A 22,539-nucleotide genomic window follows, 5' to 3' on the forward strand; every position below is an offset into this window, starting at 1 on the left:
TATATATATATATATATATATATATATATATATATTTGATTACGTGTAGGCGCCTGTGCATACATTTGTGTTTTGTGTCTGTTTTTTTGCCTGTCGATTTTCGTCAAGCTGGTGGCGTTTCAGGGGACCACACGGGACGGAAGAAAGGAGCGAGCAAGGGGGCGCTTATCCGAGAAAATCCGTTCTTTGTTTATCCCTCGGAGGTCTCCCTCGAAGGCAACAGTTGCAGCACAGTTCACCTGTGGTGCTTTCCGAAAACGGAGGGCGACGTGAGAGACACCCTCGTTCTCTGGGTCAGGGACAATCCGACGCCTGCAGAAATTCCACTTGTGGCTCGCGGGGCGCTTCCGAAGGTCACCGTAGACGCTGACTACCTACAGTTTGGCAGGGTCCTCTTCGGGCATTCTGTGAGCAGGTAAGGTCTGGAGGCGCGCTCGCGCGCTCTGCAGTCGTCAAGAGTGTGCTTGTCTGCCTCACGTAGCGGGACCCAGCGGCATGCTTTCTCAGGCAGTAGGATGTCTCTGTTTAGCCGATTTGAAAACAGACCTCCACGCCATCCGGTGGCAAGCATGTGTGTGTCTTCGCAACGTCCATGCTGCGATGTCGCCTTTCGCTGTCTCCTTTTCTCGGCGAGTCTGCTCGAGGCTTGAATGCCCCTCCTGGGCGTCTCGCGTTTTCCAGCCTGGGTGTGTGTCCACGCCGAAACTTGTTGCTCGTTCGTTCTTCGTCCTTCGCATCCCGAAGCTGTGGACGCGTTGGCGACTTCCTCAACTCTGCTGGCCCTTGGTTGACGGCTGCTTCTCGACTTTTCACAAGCGCCTTCTCGGTGTGCCGCTGCCTCCCCTTGTGTCGCCAGAGCCCTCAGCTTGAAGAATGCGTCGCCGTTGCCGGCACGGTGGTCGCTGCTGAATGTCGACGCCCTTCAGAAGCTTTTCAAAGTCGGCCCCGACACCGAGGGCACACTCGAGGCTTTCGAAGAGCTTCAGCTGCTCTTCACGTTTTCGCCGACGCAGAAAGCCGCCAGTCTCCAAACGCGAGTTTCGATCCGAATCACAGACGTCGACGGAACGGGGCAGGCGCAAGAAACGAAAACCATATCAGGTAAGCGGGTGTCTGCGGCGGCCTCGCGGCCACAGGTTGTCAAACACTCTCCCATGCGAACTGGTTCGATATGTCGAGAGAAACCATCGCGGCGACATTCAACTGTACGTCGCGAAGGTGGGAACCGGGCGCCAGGAGCGAGGATACAAAAGCGCGAATGTTTTCCGCGACCGTGGCGGTGAACTCCTGGCTGCAATCGTACTCCGCAAACCGTCGAAAGGAAAAATCTCTCTGGGTCAACCATGATTGTGGCGTCACGCACTGTTGCCGCTTCATCGCGAAATGAAGAATCGGACGGCGATGATTGACGTTTCGTGCTCCTGCGGCTTCTTGTCGAGTTTGCTGCACACACTTCGAACACTGCAGAACTGAAGGTAGAGCTGTTTAAATTGCCACCCAAAGCGTTGGTTGAGTTCCGACTCCACTGAAAGCCAAACTCGTTTTACGCGTAAGACGACACTCTGAGGCGTGAGCGAGTGGTTGGCCTCTTTGACGTCCTGGCTGGCGGAGGACGGGAGAGGAGTCGTGACGACGGCCCTCTCTTGAGACGTGGACAGAACCGAAGCAATCCATGCTGACCAGAGAGTCGCCAAGCGCAACATCCCAGGCCCTCTGTCGATAATGGTGACCAGAAAGTCTGCTACCTTCCAGCTCTGCATCAGCCTTTCAACACTCGTAGTCTACACTTCCTGGAAGAAAGTCGTTTATCGAATCTGCCAGATCCGTCGTTGTATCGTGCGTTAGACGCATTCTTACGGATACCGCTCCGGAGCGTTGGTGGCGGAGTAGCCTTGGGATCGATGCAGCGGGGAGTGCCTCACAAGGATCTGATTCTCCTTTCTGGTCTCGTCGTGAGTACATTGCTTCGTGTGCGTCCTCTTTCCAAAGCTCTCCAGCTCATCTGTCCTCGTCGAACCAGCCTCGAGGTACACTCGGCGATCGACATCCACTTTTTCGCGCGGACGGTCTCTGTTTGCGGCGCCCCGAAGCGCTGTTGGGCTAGCCGAACGCAGCGAAGATGAGCGGCTGGTGGAACTTCTGGCTTGTTTTCTTCTCGCCTCCTCTCCCTCAGTGGATGCAGACGCGTACTGGATCGACGTAGCAACGGACTTTGGCGGCAAAGGCAAGACAATCGACATCGGAAATGTCCGCGTAGGAGAGACTGCGGAGTTGCCGCTCAGCATCACGAACAAAGGCAAGTTCCCAGTCAAATTTGCTTTCAGGTAGGCGAGCCTTCCAATGGGATACACAGTTGAGACTTGCTCAACTGCATTCGCTTCAGGGACGGTGTGGACATATCCACGTCTATACTGCGACGTATCGCCAAAGACACACGTAGACGTATACGCGTATCTGTCGGTCTATGCTCAATGCGTATATCGTGAGTGAGTCCAGTTGCCAGGTATGCTGGCACAGATTCATATGTCTACATGCATTTCTAAGTGGTGTTTTGAATGCACGAAGCGTCGCCTATGCATGCATACTCTGGCGCGTGGAGGGTGACGATACAACTACGTAGGACGCTAGATATCCAGAGGGAACCAAGTGCTTTCACTGGCACCCTCGAGACGCATCCACAACCACGAACTCGGCCTCACTCTTCCGCCGCTCCTTCCTTCTCACAGGCGCATGCACAGCAAGGGCAAAGCAACGCTTCCTCCGTACGCATGCACCCTCGCAGGCGTGGAGGGAAGTGTGAATGCATATCTCCGTATGAACGGATAGATAAATCGGTAGATAGGTAGATTGATAGATAGACGCACTCACTCCGCATCGCTTTGAAGGCAAATATAGACATAAAACATACATACACAGATATATGCATACACATACAAATTCAAAGACACACAGAGAGAAACTGCAAATACAGAGCTATACAACAGGAGTACGTAGACATTAAAAAACGTTTACGCATGTCCAGAGAGCTGAATACAAATAGTGTGCTATCCAAGGTATAAACATGGATATGTCAACTAATACATATACAAATATATATATATATATATATATATTATATGAATGTTACTCTACTGCAATGCAGAGAGGCATGTACGCAATTGCAACCGTCCTCTGGTGCATGCAAAGCGACAGCCGGACACAACATGTCAGTCCGAGTCAAGCGAACCGGGGCGTTGGGACAGCTAATTCACATTCGAGGATAGGGAACTTGAGAAACATTCAAAACATGAACACTAATACATGTGAACCTGAATAGCATAGATTTCACCTCAGTGCATACAAGTGAGTTTTCCGTTTGTACGAGAATCGATGTTCGGCATTGGGCTGTCCTCTGCGTGGTGAGCATACACTGGCGCGTTTACAGTCGGAAAAAGAAAAGTCGAATCACCTCTCGGCTCGTACACCGCTTCTCTGCCCTTGCAACTAGTTCTATTTGCTCCCAGCATACACCACCAAACGTTGAAGAAAGTAGCGGTTTTTCTTTCCGGCTGCGTCGACTCTCAGGGTGAAATCGAAGGTCCTCAGAAGCATTCTGACTTTCCATGGACCCACTGCGGACTTGGCGCCAGGCGAGCACCGGCGCATGTCTCTGCGATGCTCGCCGCAGAGAGAAATGGACTTCTGCGAAGCGGAAGAAGTCTTCCTCGACCTCCAGGATGCCGAGAGTGGGGCCGTTCTGAATCCGGCTCTGCCGCCGTTCCCTCTCTCCCTGCATGCAGATTTCAACTATGTCTCTCTCCTCCCAGCTCGGGGCATCAACTTCGGTCCCACCGAGAGCGGGAAGACGCACTCGCTGTGAGTGCCGCAGGAAGGCGGCCGAGAAAGAAGGCGAGCTTCCTGCAGTTCTCAGAAAACCAGTGTCTCTAATCTCCATCACCCAACACAGTCATTTATACATAAATATATGTATATATGTATATATATATATATATATATACGCATGTGCATGTGGGGTCCGTTAGTGCATGCACCAGCCATAATCGGCTACCTAGTATTGCGGGTGTGTAGCTGCGTTCCGTGTGGGATATGTCAATCCCCTCTCGCATGCACATCTGTACGTCGTTGATTTCCCTCCGTTCTTTGGGCCCGGGGAAAAACCTGAAAACAGACCTCATCTCCAACACTCTCTCCCCTCACAAAAACGTCCACTTTTTTTCATTACCCTACAGACATACGTACATGTACCAATATGTATATATGTATATTTATATAAGTGTACAAATGCATACCACTATTTCTCTAAATGTGTATTATGTACGAGTGCGGTGTGCCCATTCTACATCTCTGGAGAGCTGGAAACCTACCCGGAAGATTGGTATGTTTGCATTCGGTTAGTGTTTCGTCTGTCTGTGGCTTTGCGCAGGCAATTTGAAGTTCTCAACGACGGTCGATTTCCCTTTGAGTGGCTGCTGCAAGACGCAGACCAGCTGTCGCGGCTTTGCTCGGCAACCGTCGAGAATGCGGGGAAGGCTCTGACGGAGGCCGAGTCGCCGGTCCCCGCGCTCGGACCGTCGCCAAAGGAGACGCGCGCCAGAGCCGGCGATCGCAGCGGTGCCGCTGCGGGAGGCGCCTCCAAAGCTGGGGCGCCTGGGAAGTCGAGCAAATCGCCAGGAACTCGACAAATGAGTTCCTTTGCCCAGTGGGGGCCTTTCCGCCTCTCCCCCGTCAAAGGCCAGCTCGAACCGGGAGGCAAAGTGACAGTTGACGTCCAGTACAGCGCTCAGGGCGACGCTAACCACTCTCTCAAACTTGCTTTGCTGGTGAGAAAAAGTACTCAAATGCTCTCTGTCTACACACAGCCACCTAGTGCCGTGTTATACGCATGCATACACATATATTCATCAATATACATATATATATATATATATATATATATATATATATATGTATGCTCACATACACATCTATATTTGTATGAAGCAGTGCATATGTGTGCTTCAAAGAAGATATCGGATGTATACGAACGTATTCATAAGTGCATATTAAACAACTGCATTTCTGTTTCAAAAGGACCCCTCGGATTGTATCAGTACCTCCGTATACAACCATGTTTTGCTTGTATTAAAGGATAAACATTAAATCTTCTAATACCGCCTTTTCTTTCCGTTATAGATATCTGTTTTTTCGTTTATCTTTTGATTGAGGAAATGTGCGTATTTTATTAAAAGGTATTCAAAAAACAGAAGTGATGCGTGGTACGCTCAGTACGAGTGTACTGATCAGACCAGCATCTGCGTAGTTGGTTTCTCTCGCTCTTGATATTTTTCTCATTTCATTAGATTAGACTTACGCCTTCTTCATCCATGTGACGGCACTCTGTCGAGCTTGTGCGGATCTGAAAAGCTTTGGTTTTCCTCCAGAAAAGGACAAGGAGTCTTTAAAGTCAAATGGAGGCGCTGGCTATGTCTGGATGCGCATCGGCCTCGGTGTAAAGGCCGACGGGAGGAGACATATCGCGCTCTCTCCACAAGCTCAGACAAGCATCATCTGCCCACATGTCTGTGCTCTTTCCTGACGGCCTCTGGACTTTCTTCAGGTTCAAGGAGTGAAAGTCGAAAGGGGAGAAGAAGTCGTCATAAGCAACGTCGGGTGTCTCGGCGCTCTCACAGCCGAGGGAGGCGAAGGGACAGGAGACGCGAAAGGCGAGAAAGCATTACGCGAGGTTCTCTCTGGGTGCAGTGGGCCTCTCATCCCTGCAGCTGAATATATTATTCAAGCTCAAAGTTGCGTTCCAGCTATCGTAACCGACGTACGCAATCAAATACCAAACATATCTTCAAATACATATACATATATATATGAGTCGTTGGTCTGTCTAAATAGTGTTTTTATCGTATATAGAGGCAGGCCACTGCCTACACGATATAGATGCGGAGTTGATACTGTCCATAGATGTTTTATCCGTCATGTGTATTGCTCCTGTGTGTGTGTGTGTGTGTGGTTGCGTATGCCGTCTCGCGAAGTTGCATCCATAGGCACTCGATCTCTTCATGCATCTCCCCCCATATATGCACATCACAAATGTATGCATATGTATGTGGGAACATTTGGGACGCACAGCGTGGGGTCGTAGTCTGAATAGACTGGCTGAGGCTGGCGCGCGTCGTGTAACGCTCATGGAGTCAGTGGTGACGCAAGGTTCGAGACGCTCTCTTGTTCACTGTTCTGGGGTCTCGGTTGTCTCGCTGATGCAGCCTGAATGGGTATTTGAGGAACAGTTTCTTGTCTCGAACGCTGAAGAAGCAGCAGTCTGGAACGGCCTGAGAACCACCCCCATGTACCTTCTGGAGGAAAAGTGTCTCCTCTTCGGGTCGGTCACTCCCAACTCGGACGTGAACAAGGCAGGGATTCAGGCGCAGATTCGAATTGGAAATCCAAAGTCCGTCCCTGCAGCTGTCTCTCTCGAAATCAAGCTTTCCAAAGACACGGACAAAAGCCTGCTGGTCAGACGCATGAATGCACAAACCCGTCTCCACATGCATGCAGAGATCAGCACATCTGACGGACCCGAGTTTTCCACCCTGCCAATGCGGTTCTGGCAACGCCCCGATACACCCAGAGATATACATATATATATATATATATATATATATATATATATATGCATACATATACACCTACATCTGCGGGTACATATATATATATATATATATGTATATTCGTATGTGTATGAGTTTCTTTTTTTGCGGAAGGAGGAAGAGCACCACGAGCGGTGGTTGGGCATTGTCGTTTTTCTTGCATTCGCAGCTGTCAGTCGAGGCCGCGTGGTGAAAGGCAAAAAAGTCGAAAACGATGAATAAGATCAGCGAGATGTGCCTCCGTCGCGTTCTGCATGCAGCTGCATGCAGGTTGGAACCCATAGCGGCTAGCAATGTGTAGAGCCGTTTCTCTGTAGTTGACAGTGTGTGCGTGGGTCCGTGTGTGTGTGTGAATTGCTTGTTCGTGGCAGTTTTTGGACTCTCCGCCGTTGGTGTTTCCCTTCGTCCATCCGTTTTTCCAGGTTCCCTTTCGCAGTATCTCGCACTCTCCCTTGGAGTCGCTCTTCGACAGTCCACCCCCTCGTGCCGCCTCTCTGTTTCCTTCAGTCTCACATTCTCTCCTCTCTCCTCACGCTCGCCTCTTCTGTCTCCTTCTCCCCCCTGGTCTCGCAGACCACCGACTCCGAGTCCGTCTTCGAGGTGCAGCCGAAGCACTTGTCACTCGGCCCTCACGAGACGAAAACGGCCACCCTCACTTTTCACCCGTCTGCACTTCAGCGCTACGCCGCCGCGTTTCGTGCGTTTGTAAATCGCTCTGCAGCAGATGGCGGGAACGCCGCTCTCGCCTTCGACGTCAGGGGAGAAGGAACACTCCCCACAGTCTCTCTCGAGGTTGCGCCGTCCGACGCTGCAGGCTCAGCGCATGCCAGTGGTAAAGAGCACGAGAGAAAGGAAGCAGGACAGAAGCTGTGGCGCTGCCCGGTCGTAGGATAAGAGTTGTGGAGCCCACAGATCGACTGAAAGGCGAAAGACACAGTGGGCGTAGTTAACATCAGACGCAGACACGCAGACACAGTCTTCACTTCAAAAACGAAAACACTGTTGACTATGTGTGCCCTTCGAATGAGCCACGGAGGACAAGCAACGTTTCACAGGTTTTCGAGACGCAGAAAGTGCTTTCTCTCTGCAGCTGTTCTGGTCCTTCTGCAAGAGGCTTCACAGGCGTCGACTGCTTGCACAGAGAAGCCTAGAGCAGGTAGTCAGAGCTCATTAAACTGTACACAAGTAGATACACGCCCGGTACCTATTCGCCGGAAGGAGGTCCTACCCACAGCGCGTGTCGATTGTTTTTCGCTCTTGCGCTCGGTCTTGGTAAACAGGCGAGAAGAGCTTCTTCCCGTCTATTGCCATGGGCAAAGTCGCTGTGGGGACCACCGCCACGGCGGTTTGTCTGTTGAAAAACTACGGAACCATTGCGGCGACAGCGAGATGTGAGTGGCCCGCCGCCGATGGAATCACTGTCGAGCTGCCCCCTGCCGTAACTCTAAATCCCGGGGACTCCAAGACCTTTGCAGTAAGGGACGCACTCGCGGACTCAACGAAACAGAGGCCTTGGCAGTCAAGCGGTCACCTTCGAAACGAGGTTTTGCGACCGCTCTCGTTCTCGGGAATCACGGATTCTCTCTTGAACTCCAGAAGGAGTTCCGCCACTGTATCCATGAATATATATATATATATATATGTTCATCTAGAAGTCCACTAAAATATCCAATGCCGGTCAATATGTATACTGATATATACAAACAGGTGTGTACATATATGTATGTATGCAGTGGGCCCAAACACAATAGCATGAATGCGTTGTTAGACGTTATGTATGCACAGAAAAGGATTTTGGGTGAAGGCGTTGGTTCCCGAGAAAGCACTTTCGAGCGTTGTAGAAATGACCGAAAACTCGACGCGACAGCGACAGAAAACGCTTCGAAGCGTTGTGTGGCGCTGCACTCCGCATTTGCCTTTTGCCTCGGGTCGTTTTTCCTCAACGCAGGTTCACCTCGTTGCTCAAGCCCCAGGAGAGATCGACTCCAGTTTCCGTATTTACACGGTCTCTAATCCGTACGAGGATGTGACTTGTCGGGTGCGGGGAACGTGCTATTTGGAGGAGTGTCGCTGGTCGACCTCGCCGTCTAGGTCGTCGGGCCTCACGCCGCCCACCTGCCTCCAAGGCTCTCCTGGCCCACTGAACGCAACCAGTGGCGTCCGCGGCTCACCCTCAGCTGCCGCCGGAACGGGTGTGTCTCTGGGCGAGAGGACAGCTGTCTCCTTCGACGCGGCGCTGTCCCCTCGGCTACCCGAAAGACAAGGCGACCAGCCGGCGTCTACCGTGGACTTCGGCGATGTAGCCCCTGACGACCGAGTAAGCAGAACGCTGTTCTTCGAGAATACGACGGACAGCTTCATGAAGTTCGAAGTTGTCTCGCCGCTGCCTCCAGATCTCAGAAAGGTGCTTCAGATCTCGCCCATCGCAGGCTTCTTGGCGCCTCGAGGCGCCCAGGAAGTCACACTCGTCTTCACCTCCAAGGAGCCGGTAGCTGTCTCCGCTGTGTGTGTGCCCTGTCGGGCCTGGCGCCTCAAGGCTTCGAGTTCCACAGCCGCGGCTGCGGTCGCGAAGACCAAGTCGCGCGCCAAGTCGGCCGCTTCGGTCCAGGATTCGGAGGGAATCGAAGAACACGACGGCCAGTTTTATCAGATGGAAAATGGAAGAGAAATCGACCTGCCGCTCTTCATTTCAGCAAGATGCGACACACGCCAGTGTGAACTGGAGTGCCAGGACATTGTATTTGAAAGCACAATGATGTTCAAGTCCAAGGAATTCGTCTTCACTCTTGTAAGCGTCGAAAACCGGTAGCACTTCACAAGCGCGATTGTCTCCCCGGTAGTACCAATCCGAGAGAGGTAGCGACTAGTGCCAGTAGCCATCTGAGATGATCAATAGAATTCCAGTCAGGAGTTACATAGCCTAACTCCAGTTTTAGCATTCCTGGAATACCCAGCTGGGGAGGGTGAACGAACAACTTTGAGGGAACTACAACGCAAAAGAAAACGACACAAGACGCCTACCCCACGCCACCACGGTGAAGTGACTTGCCCGCGGACGAAGACTCCCTATAGAATGCGAAGAATCGACCTGCAGACACGACCTACCACGCATTCACTGACTCCCCTTCGAATCGTGATTGGCTGACGAATTAACGCTCAGATAATCAATGCTCGAGCTCCAGATACGATCCAGGTGTCTGTCTCTAACGAGGCGGGAAGAGTACCTTATCCCTCATGAAGATATATATATATATATATATGACCCTTTGCCGCTTCAATGCCAGTTCTACTGTAAGCGCGATGTATGAAGCATTGTGAGTACAAGTATTAGCAGCGAGGGAAGATCGAAAGAGGCTTTTATGTAGCCTGCAAATGCCTAGAATGTGACATGCTCGGGTATATGCATAGTGTGTCCTGTTGGAAGCCAGAGTGCAGATGAAGACATCGACATCCGTTGCACGATTTTTGCGTTGTTTCTCAAGGGAAGCAGAAAGCGTTTTTTTCTCGATCTTCTCGCGAGTAATCGAATGCAAGATCGCGAGTAACTGAATGCAAGATAGCACCTGTTGGCCTCTTCTTCTACAGGAATTCCAGGCCTCTCCCCTCTTAGAGCTTTTTCTTCTTTCCTATCTCACAGATGTCTCCCTTGTTTCGCCTCCCATGCTCGTTGCCCCTCCGCTCTTCTCGGAGGCTCTCCATCCGTCCTTGTTCCGCAAGAGCTTTCTTCCTTTTATCTCTCTGGCCCTCCAGACAAATCCAGCGAAGGTGACTCTCCCGTTCGAGTTCCGGTGGGAAGACACGGACGCGTTGCTGGACAATCCCTCGTTTTACGTTCTGTCTCCTTCGAAGGGCGTGGTGCCTCCCTCCTCAAAGATGGTAGGCCGGCATGTTTTTTTCGACGAACATGCGGAAGCAAAGAGGCAATAGGAGGACCTCTGCCGGGGCTCTCTGCTTCCCCCGTCCCTTTCGTTTTTTCTCGGCACTGCTTTTTCCCTGGTCGGCCTCGCGAGGCCTCTCCCTTGCACGTTGTTATGTCCTTCACGCGGCACCGCTTCACTCACAGCAACTCGCCTCTGCGTCGCCTTGCCTGTTTCCCCACACCCATAGTTCCTTGCCACGGTGAGGCGAGAACCTCTGCTAAACAGCTGGACACTGTCTGGGGTGGAGGACCGCCTGACGCGTCCTCCCGATCCCGACCTCCAGCCGGCGGAGTGTTCAAAGCGGCGTCGCGGTTCGTCAGTGTATCTCGGCGGCTCGAACCTCGCCAGTCACAGAGACCGAGACGGCGGATTGAGAGGGATCTGCGTGGCGGCGTCCATGCCGCTACGGCTGGAAGCTGAGACCCATCTGGACCGCGCAGTGGAGAAACCAGACAGAAGACGATGCGCTTCCACATGGGCTGTCTCTGGCTCGTCACTCCTATCTGTCTCTACACACACCCGCGCTCGAGTTTGGACCGTTCCGTGTCTCCTCGCAACCGGCGATACCTCGAGCGTAAAGCGCGACGCTGTAAAGAGGAGCGAGTCTCACCAAAATGGACTTCCTCTCCTTCTGGTCCTCAGACTTTCGCCTTCCTTGTCTTTTCTTCTGTCAAAATCCGGACAGGACATCTCCCTCGAGTTCACTCCCACGGAACTTGCTGTCTTCAAACGCTTCCTAGTCTGCTCCTTCCCTTCGCTGCCCTATGGAGAGGAAACAAGAAAAATGACCGTCGACGCCACAGCCGTCAGACCCATCTGCCACTTCGACTTGCCGCCGTCGGACTACCGAGACAGGCGCGAGCAGACGAACCTCCCCGCTCTCGACCCCAAGATACAGGTAGCGATCAATCAGGAGAATCCGGGGAAAAGCGGCATCTAACGAAGGGAAAAACAAAGCGAGACAGAGCGAACCGATATTCTGAGAAGTGGACAAACCGGCTTGCTATCTCAAAGCCTATATATATATATATATGGCTATAGAGAAGGACAAATAGATATATAGATATAAGAATGGATGGATGCATGTCTCTAATAAGTACCTCTTTCCTTATATCTATACAGGTAGCATACGTGCTCTCATATATATATATATATATATATATGAAGATGCTTGAGACCGCAACAAGGCTGGCATTTCTGTAACATGTTTTTTGGATGTCTGGTCTGCTTCTTGTCGCATTCTTCTGCTTTATTTGTCCCTTGGCAGCCTTTCCAGCTTTTTTCACATCTTGCTAGTTCCGTGATTCTTCGAATGGCACTTTTCACCTTGGCCGAAGGAGAGTTGAAACCTGGTACACAGTGGTTCTGTAAAACCGGACTTTCCACGACTCCTCCAGGAGTCTTGGGGCAGCGCCAGCGGCTTCGCCAGGTGCTCCTCAGTGTCCTTTCTCCCTTTCGCTGAAGGAGACAGGGACTTTTTATAGAAGCCTCGGAACCCAGCGTGGTAACCCGTGATTGGGCGTTTGCCTCCGTCGTGTCCGTCGTCTTCCTTCCCTGTCTTCGCGCAGGTCGTCGAAATCGTGAGCGTCGGCATTGGAGTAAAAAACACGAAGAGGTTCTTCGTCCTCAATCCCTCGTCGTCGGATCTGGACTTTGAGTGGGAGCCCCTTTCTTCGGACTCTGCTCCTCACTCTCTCAAGGCGGACGCAGGAGGACTGGCTTCCTCTCAGGCCTGCAGGGACAGAGTCGCCTCTGCCCGCTGCGCCTCACCGGGTGCTGGAACTCCTCGGAGGACTGGGTTCCTCCCTCCAGTCGAAGGAGTTCGCTGTGTGAATCTTCGCGGGCGAATTGCAGCTGGGAGAAAAACCGAAGTCGTTCTTGAGTTCCTCCCCAACAAACCAAAGACGCAAGAACGCCTCTGGAAGTTCTGCATCCCGAGTAAGAAGAAAGCGAGTGTACCAGTCCCCGCTGCTACATGCCTGCACACATCGCCACACACAGCTGAAGCGATGCTTTTCCTCCTCAGAGAAATATTCACACCCTCATATCTTTGCGTATACAATATGTACGTGAATGCATATGTAGATTTGTGATTGATGTAGAATTAAGGCATTTGCCTAGTTGATGGTACTTGGCTGTGTCGTTCCTTTTGCAAAGAACTTGGAACACTTGGTTTCTTCAGTGTCGCCTCAGAGAACTTCAGGGTCTCGGGTGTAGGGCCATCTGGCGTCGAACCAGTGCGGCCATGCCTGCGTTGTGTCGCCCGTGGGATGTTGCCGGTTGCTGCGAAAATATGTCGGTTGCTTGTGGCCTTCGCTGTCGGTGTCAGGCAGAAAGCTCGAACAGCTTTTTCTCTTTGTGGGCCGCGTCAAAGAGCCGCATGTCGCGCTGGATTGCTCGTCCGTATGCTTCAACCCTGTCCTTCTTGGAGGCAAAGTCGAAGAAGTCGTCAACATCCACAATAAGGAAGATATCCCTCTGTCGTTCGCTTTCTCTCGGTAAGTGCAGAGCGTGGTCCGGGCACTCTGGGCGCTCTCTTGGCGGGACGTTGTGCATGCAGAGGTTGCATGCTAACTAGGTACTCGGAACTTGACAAGCTTTACAGTCTCTGAACAAACAACGCAGCACCGTCTTTAGACCGGTCGGAGCAGATACGCTGTGACACCCTCCAAACAGCGCCGGCATGAAGAACACACAACCGAGTCACCTCTCAATCCCAAGATGCAAATGCAGAGGATTTTCTCAGAAGACCTGCGAAAGCAACCGCTTCGACGGCCAGTCAATGTCCTCTCTCTGGACACGCATCCGTGAATTGACTCAACAACCTTCCTTAAACAGATGCCTACACTGTTGCAGATAAACAGTACATTGTTCTCCAGAAAGTGTGCTCTATGCATGGGCATACAGATACATGTGTCTAGCTACATACCTATACCTATATATATGTATATATATATATATATATATGTGTGTGTATGTATGTTTCGGCACCTTTTTCTCCGACCTTTTCTGACCTGCCGAGGTTGAGTGATTGGTTTCGAGTTTTCTCCGTGAGGTTGCGTGGACGAGTCCACAGATGCGCCCACGTGATCGTGGACGCCTGCATGTGTTTCCGTCTGTCATCCGCTTTCACTTTTTCTCAGGAAACAAGCCGAGTCCGAAAAAAGTCCTTTGCCTCCGTGTCTCGTCGTCTCCCCGAGGCACGGAGTGCTTCCTCCGAACTCCGTGACGCCGGTGCGTCTGAGGTTCAAGCCGGAAGACGAGAAACCTTTCAAGTGCAGTCTTCTCTGTCGAGTTCGACAAAAGGTCCGACCCCTCTCGCTCGGTGTCAGAGGCGCTGGGTACTCTGTCAAGCACAGCATGGTGCTTCTGAACGAAGGTACGAATTCGCCTCTTTCCATCTGCAGAAATGCCTCTCATCAACTGCTCGTGGTACGACGCGCCACCGAGGCTCCGAACGACCTACACACACCCTAAAAGGTTACACATATATACACATACACGCACCTATATATATATATATATATATATATATATATATATATGAATCGGTGCAGAGATGTATAGATTCATTGGTAGATACAAAGTGACGTGGATACATCTGTGGGACGAGGAGCAGAATTGTGTGCAAATTGGTGACGCGTGAGTCGGGAGAGGTTCCGTCGGTGGTGGGCTCAGACGGAGTTTCCCTTCAGGGTCGGCAAGAGGATATCGGTTTCTTCTTCCACGCGTAGACGCGAGATCGAATTCGGCCCCAGAACCTCTCCACAGTCTTGTCTGTTTTTTTGGCGCTTCTTTCCAGATGGGAGTATACGGCAATTTGCCTCAGGATCGCAAAGTGCGTCTCTGCTGGACTTTGGACCTCTGTTGCTCGGACAGACGCGTCGTTACCTTCTTCAGTTGCAAAATGCTGGATCTTTCGACTTCCGCTTCCACTGGAGTATTCAGAGTGTCAGCACCGTCTCCTGCTCTCCCAGTCTCTCTGTCTCCCCCACAGAAGGTGAGATGAATGTCAAAGGGTGGATCTGAACCTTCCCCTCTACAACGATCGCCTTTCTGCAGAGATCTCCTGCCACACCCAACAGGGCATCTCCACGGGCACAAGCACACTGCTCACCAAGTCGTCCAAACACAGTTATATATGTACGTATATGAATATATATATATATTTGTATATATTTAAGTGGATATAGGCAGGTATAAGTAGGCGGACAGAGAGGTAGACAGCTTGACGTGGAATTTGAGAGATAGATACACAGACTGATAGACAGACAGACTGGTTGACGTAGATAGAGAGAGTGAAGTAGATCGACACACACATATCGAGATCCTGATGTAAGTACACACGAAGATATATATATATATATGTAGTTGACTGGATGTTGCTCGATCGGTAGAATGACAAAGAGATGGCATATACAGGTGACTGGACAGATGGCCTTTTGAAAGGTAGACATACCAATGCGACGTCTTTCTCGATTTTCTGTCTGCTTTCGTGCGATGTCCTCTTTTCGACTGTATGTTCGCCATTTGTGGTTGCGTCGGTTCTTCTCGCCTTGCGCCAGGCGTGGTTGAGACGGGAAGGAACTGCGAGGTGACACTGACATACGCGCCGGCAGAGATCAGCAAGCACGAAGAGTATCTGCTTCTTTGCTCCATCAGTGGAAGCGATCCGTATCGCATCCGAGCACAAGGTTCTTGCTCTTCTCCAAAGGTGTCTTTCTCCTTTTCTAGCCACGACTTCGGCGCCTTTGTGCTTCCACCTTCTCTGTTCCCGGACCTGGGCAGCGTCGTCGCGCTGTCGTCGCCCAGTTCTGGCGGCAGCGCTATCAGCGACCGTGTGGAGTTGAAAATCACGAACTTAGATCCTCACCACGACTGCTTTATTTCCACACCCTTCGAAAAAAGCAACGTCCTTGACGTCCAACTCGTCCCGTGCAGCATCGGTCCCGGGGAGAAGATTTCAGTCACCCTGGTTTTTGCGCCGAAGCAAGCGAAGAACTACAGATTCAAAATCCCCTTTTCCATCAACGACCGAACCACAGCGCATGTCACTGTCACAGGCAAAGGCATTCCCGCTAGGTAGAGAACGCCCTCTTATTTGATATGAGTGTTTTTCCTCTAAACAGCTGGTCCTCTGCATCGACTAAAAGTCACTATCCACACAGGCGCGCGTGCATTTCCTGTCGAGCGGGGACACGACAGCACAGTGAAGAAGATCTGAGATTGTCGACTTCTGAATTCACCTGCATTTGCACCGACGGACGCCTCTATGAATACTTTTGGGGAGACTTGAATCAATCACATAAGCGAATCAACTGCTAGAGTCTCCCAGTTAATCGGCATGTACACTCAGATCTACAAATATCCATGAATATATATATATATATATATATATATATATATAACTTGTTCTTTAGAGCGAGAAGTAGATGTTCAGAAGCTGTCACATTTTCGTTGTTGATAATGATTTGCTCATTTGTGTAGGAAGCCTAAAGTTAAGCCGTGAACTGGCACGAAAGCCACAGCCTTGTAAACACACATGCATCGAGACCCGCCGTACGCACATGTTGATGCACTCAGACATGGAAACATACGCATATACACATATATCCACATATTCATATATATATATATATATGTAACAGACGCGAATTTTGGTTTTCTTGTTGAGCTGAGTTCTTTTGTGTTGTGTTTAGACTGGAGCTTTCGCCTTCATCAGACGAGATTCGCTTTGCGCCGTTAATCAAAGGGGAGTCTGCTGTCAAGCACGTGCGTATCGTCAACCGGACGGAGGCGAGTCTGGAGTTTTTCCTTCCAGCTTCTCCGAATTTGAGGTGTGTAGCAACTTTAGAATTTCTTTCGATTCAAGGACCGCTGCATGCACTTGTCCCTTTGTGGACTCCGAAAGGGCGCCCTCTCGGACCTCGAAGGTCCAACTAAAGAAGGCGCGAGCCTCAGATGAGAGAACCGTCACGACATCCCACGGAGCGTAGAGACACAGACCTCCAGGGTGCGACTGGCGCCTTCAACGTGTGCTTCGCCTTTTCACGATGCTGGTCCGCTGGATGTTGTGTCCTGATGTTCGGTGGTGGGGGCGCGTTTCCTGTTTAGACAAGTGAAGCAGTTAAGCGTCTCCCATGCTTCTATGGAAATGCAGAGTTCTCTTTCAGGGTCGGTCGCACCCTTTGAATGTGGGGAGATGAGACGCGAAACGATTATAATACAGCACACGAAAGGCAAATGAAAAGTGGAACGCAAAGAACCGCCTGCGACCCTGCATCGAAACATGTTTCCGATTGCCAGCTTCGGATTTATGTGGCGACTTGGCTCGGTGTCAGCTCTCGCGGAATCAGCTGGAAGCCGCTGTCCTCGGAAACGAAACCGTTCTCGCTTCACCCTCGCCAAGAACTGCCGTTGGAAGTGTCGTTCAAACCCGCCTTGTCGATTCCGGAGTTTTCTCTTCCTCTTTTTGCCGAATGTCTGGTGAAGCGAGGAGGTCTGACGTATCGCTTTCCTTCTCTTCTCTGTCACATCGCCGCCAAGTCGTTCGAAACCGAGGTGAGACTCTTCTTTCGCTTTTTCTCTGTCGCCGATTTGGCCTCGCTTTTGAGGCTCTTCCCCCCTCCCTTTTTTCTCCCGGGACGGCGCAAGCAGGTGTCGTCCTTTGAGATAGTTAAATTTCTAGTGGGTCGTCACCCCTCTTTTAAAATGTATCAACATGGAGAGTCCTACGCATTTTGAGTTGAAGTTTTGAATCACTTGCAACATCAGAATCTGCTTCGTTCTGTGACTCCACTACCATCATGTGAGAGCTCCGTCGTCGGATGGGACGTGGACGGAATCGCCCAGTTCAGTTCCATAGGTTAATAGAGCACTGCACAGCGATCGTGTGCGTATGTCTCGGTACTCAAGCTCGAGTCGGCGCAGCTGTTTAGAAGAACAAGGGTAGAATACATGCATCTACCACACGTGTGGACTAGATATACATACAAACACAATCATGTATGTATATATATATATATATATATGTGTTTGCGGCGAGTTGTTCGTGCAAAGCCGGCATTGAGACGGTGAAGATCGTGGCGACTCCGCGTTCGTTTTTGTTCTTTTCGGGTTGATTCTGGGTGGATAGTGAATCGTGTTGGAGATCGTTTTCTGTGTTTCGCTTCCGGGCCTCGGATTCCCGTAGGTGCGCTTGAGTCAGCCGTCGCTAGCATTCGGACCAATTGTGGTGAATTCTTGGGCAACGCAAATCGTGAAGCTGACCAATATCGGGGAACTCTTCATGCATTTCAAGTTCAAGACTTCCACGAAATACTCGCAAATGGTTTCCCTCTCTCCCTCCGAGGGTCTTCTGCATCCCCACGCCGACGTCCCTATCGAGGTCACCTTCCGACCCACAGAAGTGAGAACTTATCTGGCTCGGGGAACGTCCAAAACCTACATCACATTTGTGTTCGGATAAGTGCATATGTGGACACGAAGCGACTCGACGTTTCACGGGTCGTTTCGGCTACAGTTCCGACTTTCGCATCTCGAGTTTAAACGTTACAAAACAACCATACGACCACGAACGTGGCAGCTAATGCCTTTAGGTCAGTTCGTATAGAGACAAAAAACCAGCCGCACGACTTCTTTACCAAATTCGGTGTCTCGCGGTTTCTCGTGGTAAACACGTCAGCGAGAAGGATTCGTCATCGACATGTCAACAGCGGAGAAGCGACGAATCTGCTGTTTTTACGAATGGCAAGAAAGCTGCTCGACCCTTACACGTATGAAGTTGTTCTACATTTTTCAGAGCTTCTTCGCGGTGCTTCGGGAGTACGCACACGTAGCGATGTAAACCATCTATCGTTTCCTTATAGGGTTTATACACAACCGAAGGACACTGTGTCTCAAGGAGCAGAGACGGTCTCTTTGTGGGCCGAGTCTTGTCGATACCTCTCACATCTGTCCCCCGCTCGCGTGGTTCTTTTAATGGCGGGGCTCGAATCCTCTCTAGACGGGGTATTCTATGCACGCGCGGCAACGGTCTGAAGAACGGGATTAAAGGTGGAATACCTGCGGTAGTCGTATTCGCTTCAGCTACTTTTTTATTCGGGGGCTGCTGCAAGGTTCGCACGCCCAGGAGCGAAATGTTGTAGAAACATCACCATGCATGGTACTCTATTGCCGGCGAAATCGCACCATGTCGTGAGACATCAAATAGATAAACATTCCTCAGAAGCTAACCGTAAGTTTGACAGAGCGGCATCACCTGAAAAATGAAGCGCGCAGGACAACTTGCGAAAGCCACTCCAGTGCTCTCTGCGTAGATCGACACAGTGTGCGCTGTTTCGAAACGCGTTTATCACCAGACGCTCAACTGAACTACCCTTGACAAAAAGTAAACCGACCATCCTGAAACATATATATATATATACTTATGTTTATGCATAAATAGGTAGATAAAAGTGTATAATTGCGGATTAACGAAACCGAGGATTCTCACTCGGTCACGTGAACCAGGGGGTTTCGCATGAGTCGGCGATGGTCGATTGCTCAGCCTCATCCTTTTAGAGATCAACGAGTCCGTTTCCAGCTCCGGCGTTCTGCGCCTCGCTTCTTGGGTTCGGCCCCGCTCTCTCGCCTTCAGGTGACGCAGAAACGAATTGTCGTTGATGATATCATTTGCCTGATCAAGGCCTCTGGCGCCTCCGCCAGCAACGTGGAGACGTCCTCTCTTTCGCTCACAGTGACTGGGCAAGGTGTCGCGCAGCCGAGCGATTCTGTCCAGACGCTGCAGTTTTCGACGGCGGTGCGCACGCAGCAGACAAAGACTTTCCAGGTGAAAAATTCAAAAAAGTACGACTGGAGTACCACGCCGCTTGTCGCCTGCGAGAGTCCGAAAGACGCCATGTACTTCTTGTGCTCGCCTAGCGGAAGAGTCACGATTCCTGCAAATCAAAAGGTAACTTTCCAAGTGACCTACAGTCCGCTGACCATGACCCGCGCCAGCTCGTCTGTGCGCGAGGGAACTCTCAGTGCGGAGGAGGTGGACGGCGTGAACAGAAAAGAGCAAAGAGAAAGAGGCGACGGCGCCTGTAATGGGCATCTGGCGGACAAGGACAACCACCCCCGGCTGCCGCTGTTTCATGCGGCATCGGTCTTCATCCCCCTACCCGACGGGGAAGCAGCCACATGCAGGTCAGCTCCTGGATCTGGAAAAAGAAAAGAAAACGTGCGAGGACCGAGAACGCTGGCGGACTGGTGTTTTGATGTCTCTCGTCTATCTGGCGTTGAGGAAATCGACAAGGAGGGAGACACGCATCTGCAAACACGACTGGAATGTCGGATAAGAGTTTTTGCAAATGTCTACGCTGCGTCACGCGGACTTGGCTGGGCGTACAGCTGTATGAACCACGATGGAGGTGCACACATGCCTATGGAGATATTCTGTTAGTCAAGTCATGCGTTTGCGCTGCGAAATCGTCTTTTCTGAGTGGCGTGGTGTCCACATTCGTGTGCTCCGATCTTTTCACGATACAATGACGGAGACACGAAGTTGGTCGACTTGAGTGCAGTGACGAAGTCCTAGAGATGACCCCGCGTCTGTAGTCGACCCAGCCCCTACCGTCGGCACATTAGTAAAGAACGCAAAAAGTAGCACGTTAAAATATAAATCTGTAAATATGTGCATTCATGCTTGACCTAAGATGAGGAGGCACCTATGGAACAGGTTGAGCTCCGAATTTTTCTTCGAGGTCGCAACACGTTCGCAGTGCGGTGCATTGGTTGTCAGAGAGCACGACCCACGGCGAGGGTCGGTCAGCCTCTGAATAAGTCCAGTGTGGAGTGCATCTCCCTCGTCTCGCGTAGATGAGAATTTCCCTTGAGACGCCTTCTCTAACGCGTCCCAACGCCCTCAGCCGAGGCACCTTCGTCTCACTTCCATACGTTTCTGCTCCTGCTCAGATATGTGCTCAAACGCACAACTGGGTGCTCAGAAGGAAAAGTGAATATGTGACCACGCCGACAGAGATATCCGTTTGACAGGCAGACGTACACACATAACCTCTTCTCTACACAGCAAACTGGCGAGTTACGCATCCACGAAGAAATCTACACACACACTTAAATGCGCATGTTTATGTATATGTATACGTGCATGTGCATGCATACGTGTGTCTGTATACAATTGGAGTCAGCCGCGGGATGTAGGTTGGTTTCCTGTGGCGTTTGCATTGCGGTGTTAAACCCTCTGTGTGCATTCGCTCTCTACGGCTACTCGCGTGGGTGCAAGTCTGTGTTTGCATGACTTTCGTCTCCCGAGAAGTCGCACTCGCCTGGCCTTGGCCTCCAATTCAACCTGCAGATTCATCGGCCAAGCCACCGAACCGACAGTGGAGCAAGTGGTTGACGCATCAATCGTCTGTCGCGAGAAGCAGATTCAGGCGATAAAAATCCGGAATTGGATTCCTGTAAAACAGAAGTTCGACGTCGCCTACACAATCACTCAGTGCACAGGCGATACGCCTCCGCAGATTCAGGTAGAAGGCGGAAGAGGGCAAGGGCTGTGTGTGCATCAGTCAGTTTGCCATTCTAGGCGACATCAGCTGGCCCATCCAAAACCAGTGGTTTGTTGGTATTTATGTCATCTCTGATTAATCTAGGTTTTCTTTCTGCCTCACACATCTTGTCACGTTGACTTGTGCTTCGATTCCATGTGCCGTAGCACCCTGTGCTACGGTTTCTATTGCTTCTATTTCCTTGCAATCGCCCGCATGTTCTCTTCCCTCTCCTCGCGCACACCCGTACCCGTTGCCTGTGTCTTGGCTTCCTCGCATGTGTGCGTGGTTGCTTCACCCTCGCTTTTCCACATGTTCGTGCCGTTTCCTTCCGGAGACTCTTCCACGATCCCTTCTCTCCGTAAAGCCTCGTCTCGTTCGCCTCAGGCCCCTGACCGATTCGAGTTGCCTGCGTCTCAAGCGCGCGAATACCGGTTTCTCGCCTCAGCTTTCAAGCCGTGTGCCGCGGTTGTCCAGTTTCGTTTTACGAGTCGAGAAAAAGCAGATTTCTACCTCGCTGAGGCGCGGCTGACTTTCACGGATCCCGAGACGGTGGGGACGATCGCTCTCGAGACGACTGTGCGGCAGCTCGCGAAAACCAAGGTGTTGGTCGAAAACCCATCCACGAGAAAAGCCGTCTTCCAGTGTCAAAGCAACGTGGCCGACGTCTGCTTCTCGCCGTCGCCACTCGAGGTTCCGCCGGGGGCGACCGGTGCGTTGGAAGTCTCGCTGCGTGCGAACGTCTCCGGGGCGGGTGAGGGAACAATCGTCCTCACCAGTGACGAACTGGGCACCTACAAGTACCTGCTAAAGTACTCTGTGTCTGCTGGTGAAATCGAGAAACACGCCACGTTCAGCGCCCCGCTGGGGAAGGAAGTTTCCGAGACTCTCCGGTTTCTCCACTTCGCCAAGAAACCGACGACTTACCTCGCGACGATCGACTTTGCCCCCGACGAGACGCGCGGAGGCGGCCGCAGCAAAGCGAGTGGGAGCGTGGAGAACTTTTTCCTAGAAAACAAAAGTGTCGCGGTTTCTGGAGATGTGGAGAACAGAGGCACCGAGTTCGCCGTCGGCGTCCGGTTCGCGCCGTCCAAACTTGCAGAAACGAAGGCGACGCTCGTTCTGCGGAGCGCCGAAGGATTCGAATACAAGGTCAGAGAAGGGAAATAGTTGAGCTTTTTTGAAGGAACGGGGAACCGAATCAAATGATGAACACCACTGGATCTACAGGACGGCCGGTCGACACCGAGGCTGGATGAAACGCAGAGAAACTCCACCTGCGAAAAAAAGGGAAGGGGTTCGCGCTTCGACAGCGCATGTATGCACCTGCATGTTCGTGGCGGCTTCTTTGACTTCTGCCACAGTTCACATGCGTGCGTGTGATGACGCGCGACTCGATGGATCAGTCGACCAGATGAACGTACAGAAAAT

General features: G+C 51.4%; 1 protein-coding gene across 1 annotated transcript in view; it reads left to right on the top strand.

Moving 5' to 3' along the window:
- The window catches only part of TGME49_206550 (hypothetical protein), a gene marked incomplete at both ends in the record, with an annotated part of 50,660 nt that overhangs the window by 26,452 nt on the left and 1,669 nt on the right, over positions 1 to 22,539 (top strand). The window contains 23 exons of the mRNA XM_018779363.1: positions 124 to 415; positions 857 to 1,101; positions 2,174 to 2,324; positions 3,565 to 3,855; positions 4,424 to 4,820; positions 5,597 to 5,809; positions 6,255 to 6,503; positions 7,146 to 7,470; positions 7,919 to 8,112; positions 8,587 to 9,426; positions 10,389 to 10,514; positions 11,244 to 11,456; positions 12,127 to 12,496; positions 12,888 to 13,056; positions 13,702 to 13,937; positions 14,361 to 14,558; positions 15,124 to 15,640; positions 16,258 to 16,395; positions 16,900 to 17,119; positions 17,751 to 17,966; positions 19,197 to 19,747; positions 20,916 to 21,090; positions 21,496 to 22,260. Of these exons, the coding sequence (XP_018637245.1) occupies positions 124 to 415; positions 857 to 1,101; positions 2,174 to 2,324; positions 3,565 to 3,855; positions 4,424 to 4,820; positions 5,597 to 5,809; positions 6,255 to 6,503; positions 7,146 to 7,470; positions 7,919 to 8,112; positions 8,587 to 9,426; positions 10,389 to 10,514; positions 11,244 to 11,456; positions 12,127 to 12,496; positions 12,888 to 13,056; positions 13,702 to 13,937; positions 14,361 to 14,558; positions 15,124 to 15,640; positions 16,258 to 16,395; positions 16,900 to 17,119; positions 17,751 to 17,966; positions 19,197 to 19,747; positions 20,916 to 21,090; positions 21,496 to 22,260 (7,091 nt within the window). The remainder of the gene's footprint in view (positions 1 to 123; positions 416 to 856; positions 1,102 to 2,173; positions 2,325 to 3,564; positions 3,856 to 4,423; positions 4,821 to 5,596; positions 5,810 to 6,254; positions 6,504 to 7,145; positions 7,471 to 7,918; positions 8,113 to 8,586; positions 9,427 to 10,388; positions 10,515 to 11,243; positions 11,457 to 12,126; positions 12,497 to 12,887; positions 13,057 to 13,701; positions 13,938 to 14,360; positions 14,559 to 15,123; positions 15,641 to 16,257; positions 16,396 to 16,899; positions 17,120 to 17,750; positions 17,967 to 19,196; positions 19,748 to 20,915; positions 21,091 to 21,495; positions 22,261 to 22,539) is intronic.

Source organism: Toxoplasma gondii, chromosome VIIa, assembly GCF_000006565.2.
Source record: "Toxoplasma gondii ME49 chromosome VIIa, whole genome shotgun sequence".
NCBI classification, from domain to species: Eukaryota; Apicomplexa; class Conoidasida; order Eucoccidiorida; family Sarcocystidae; genus Toxoplasma; species Toxoplasma gondii.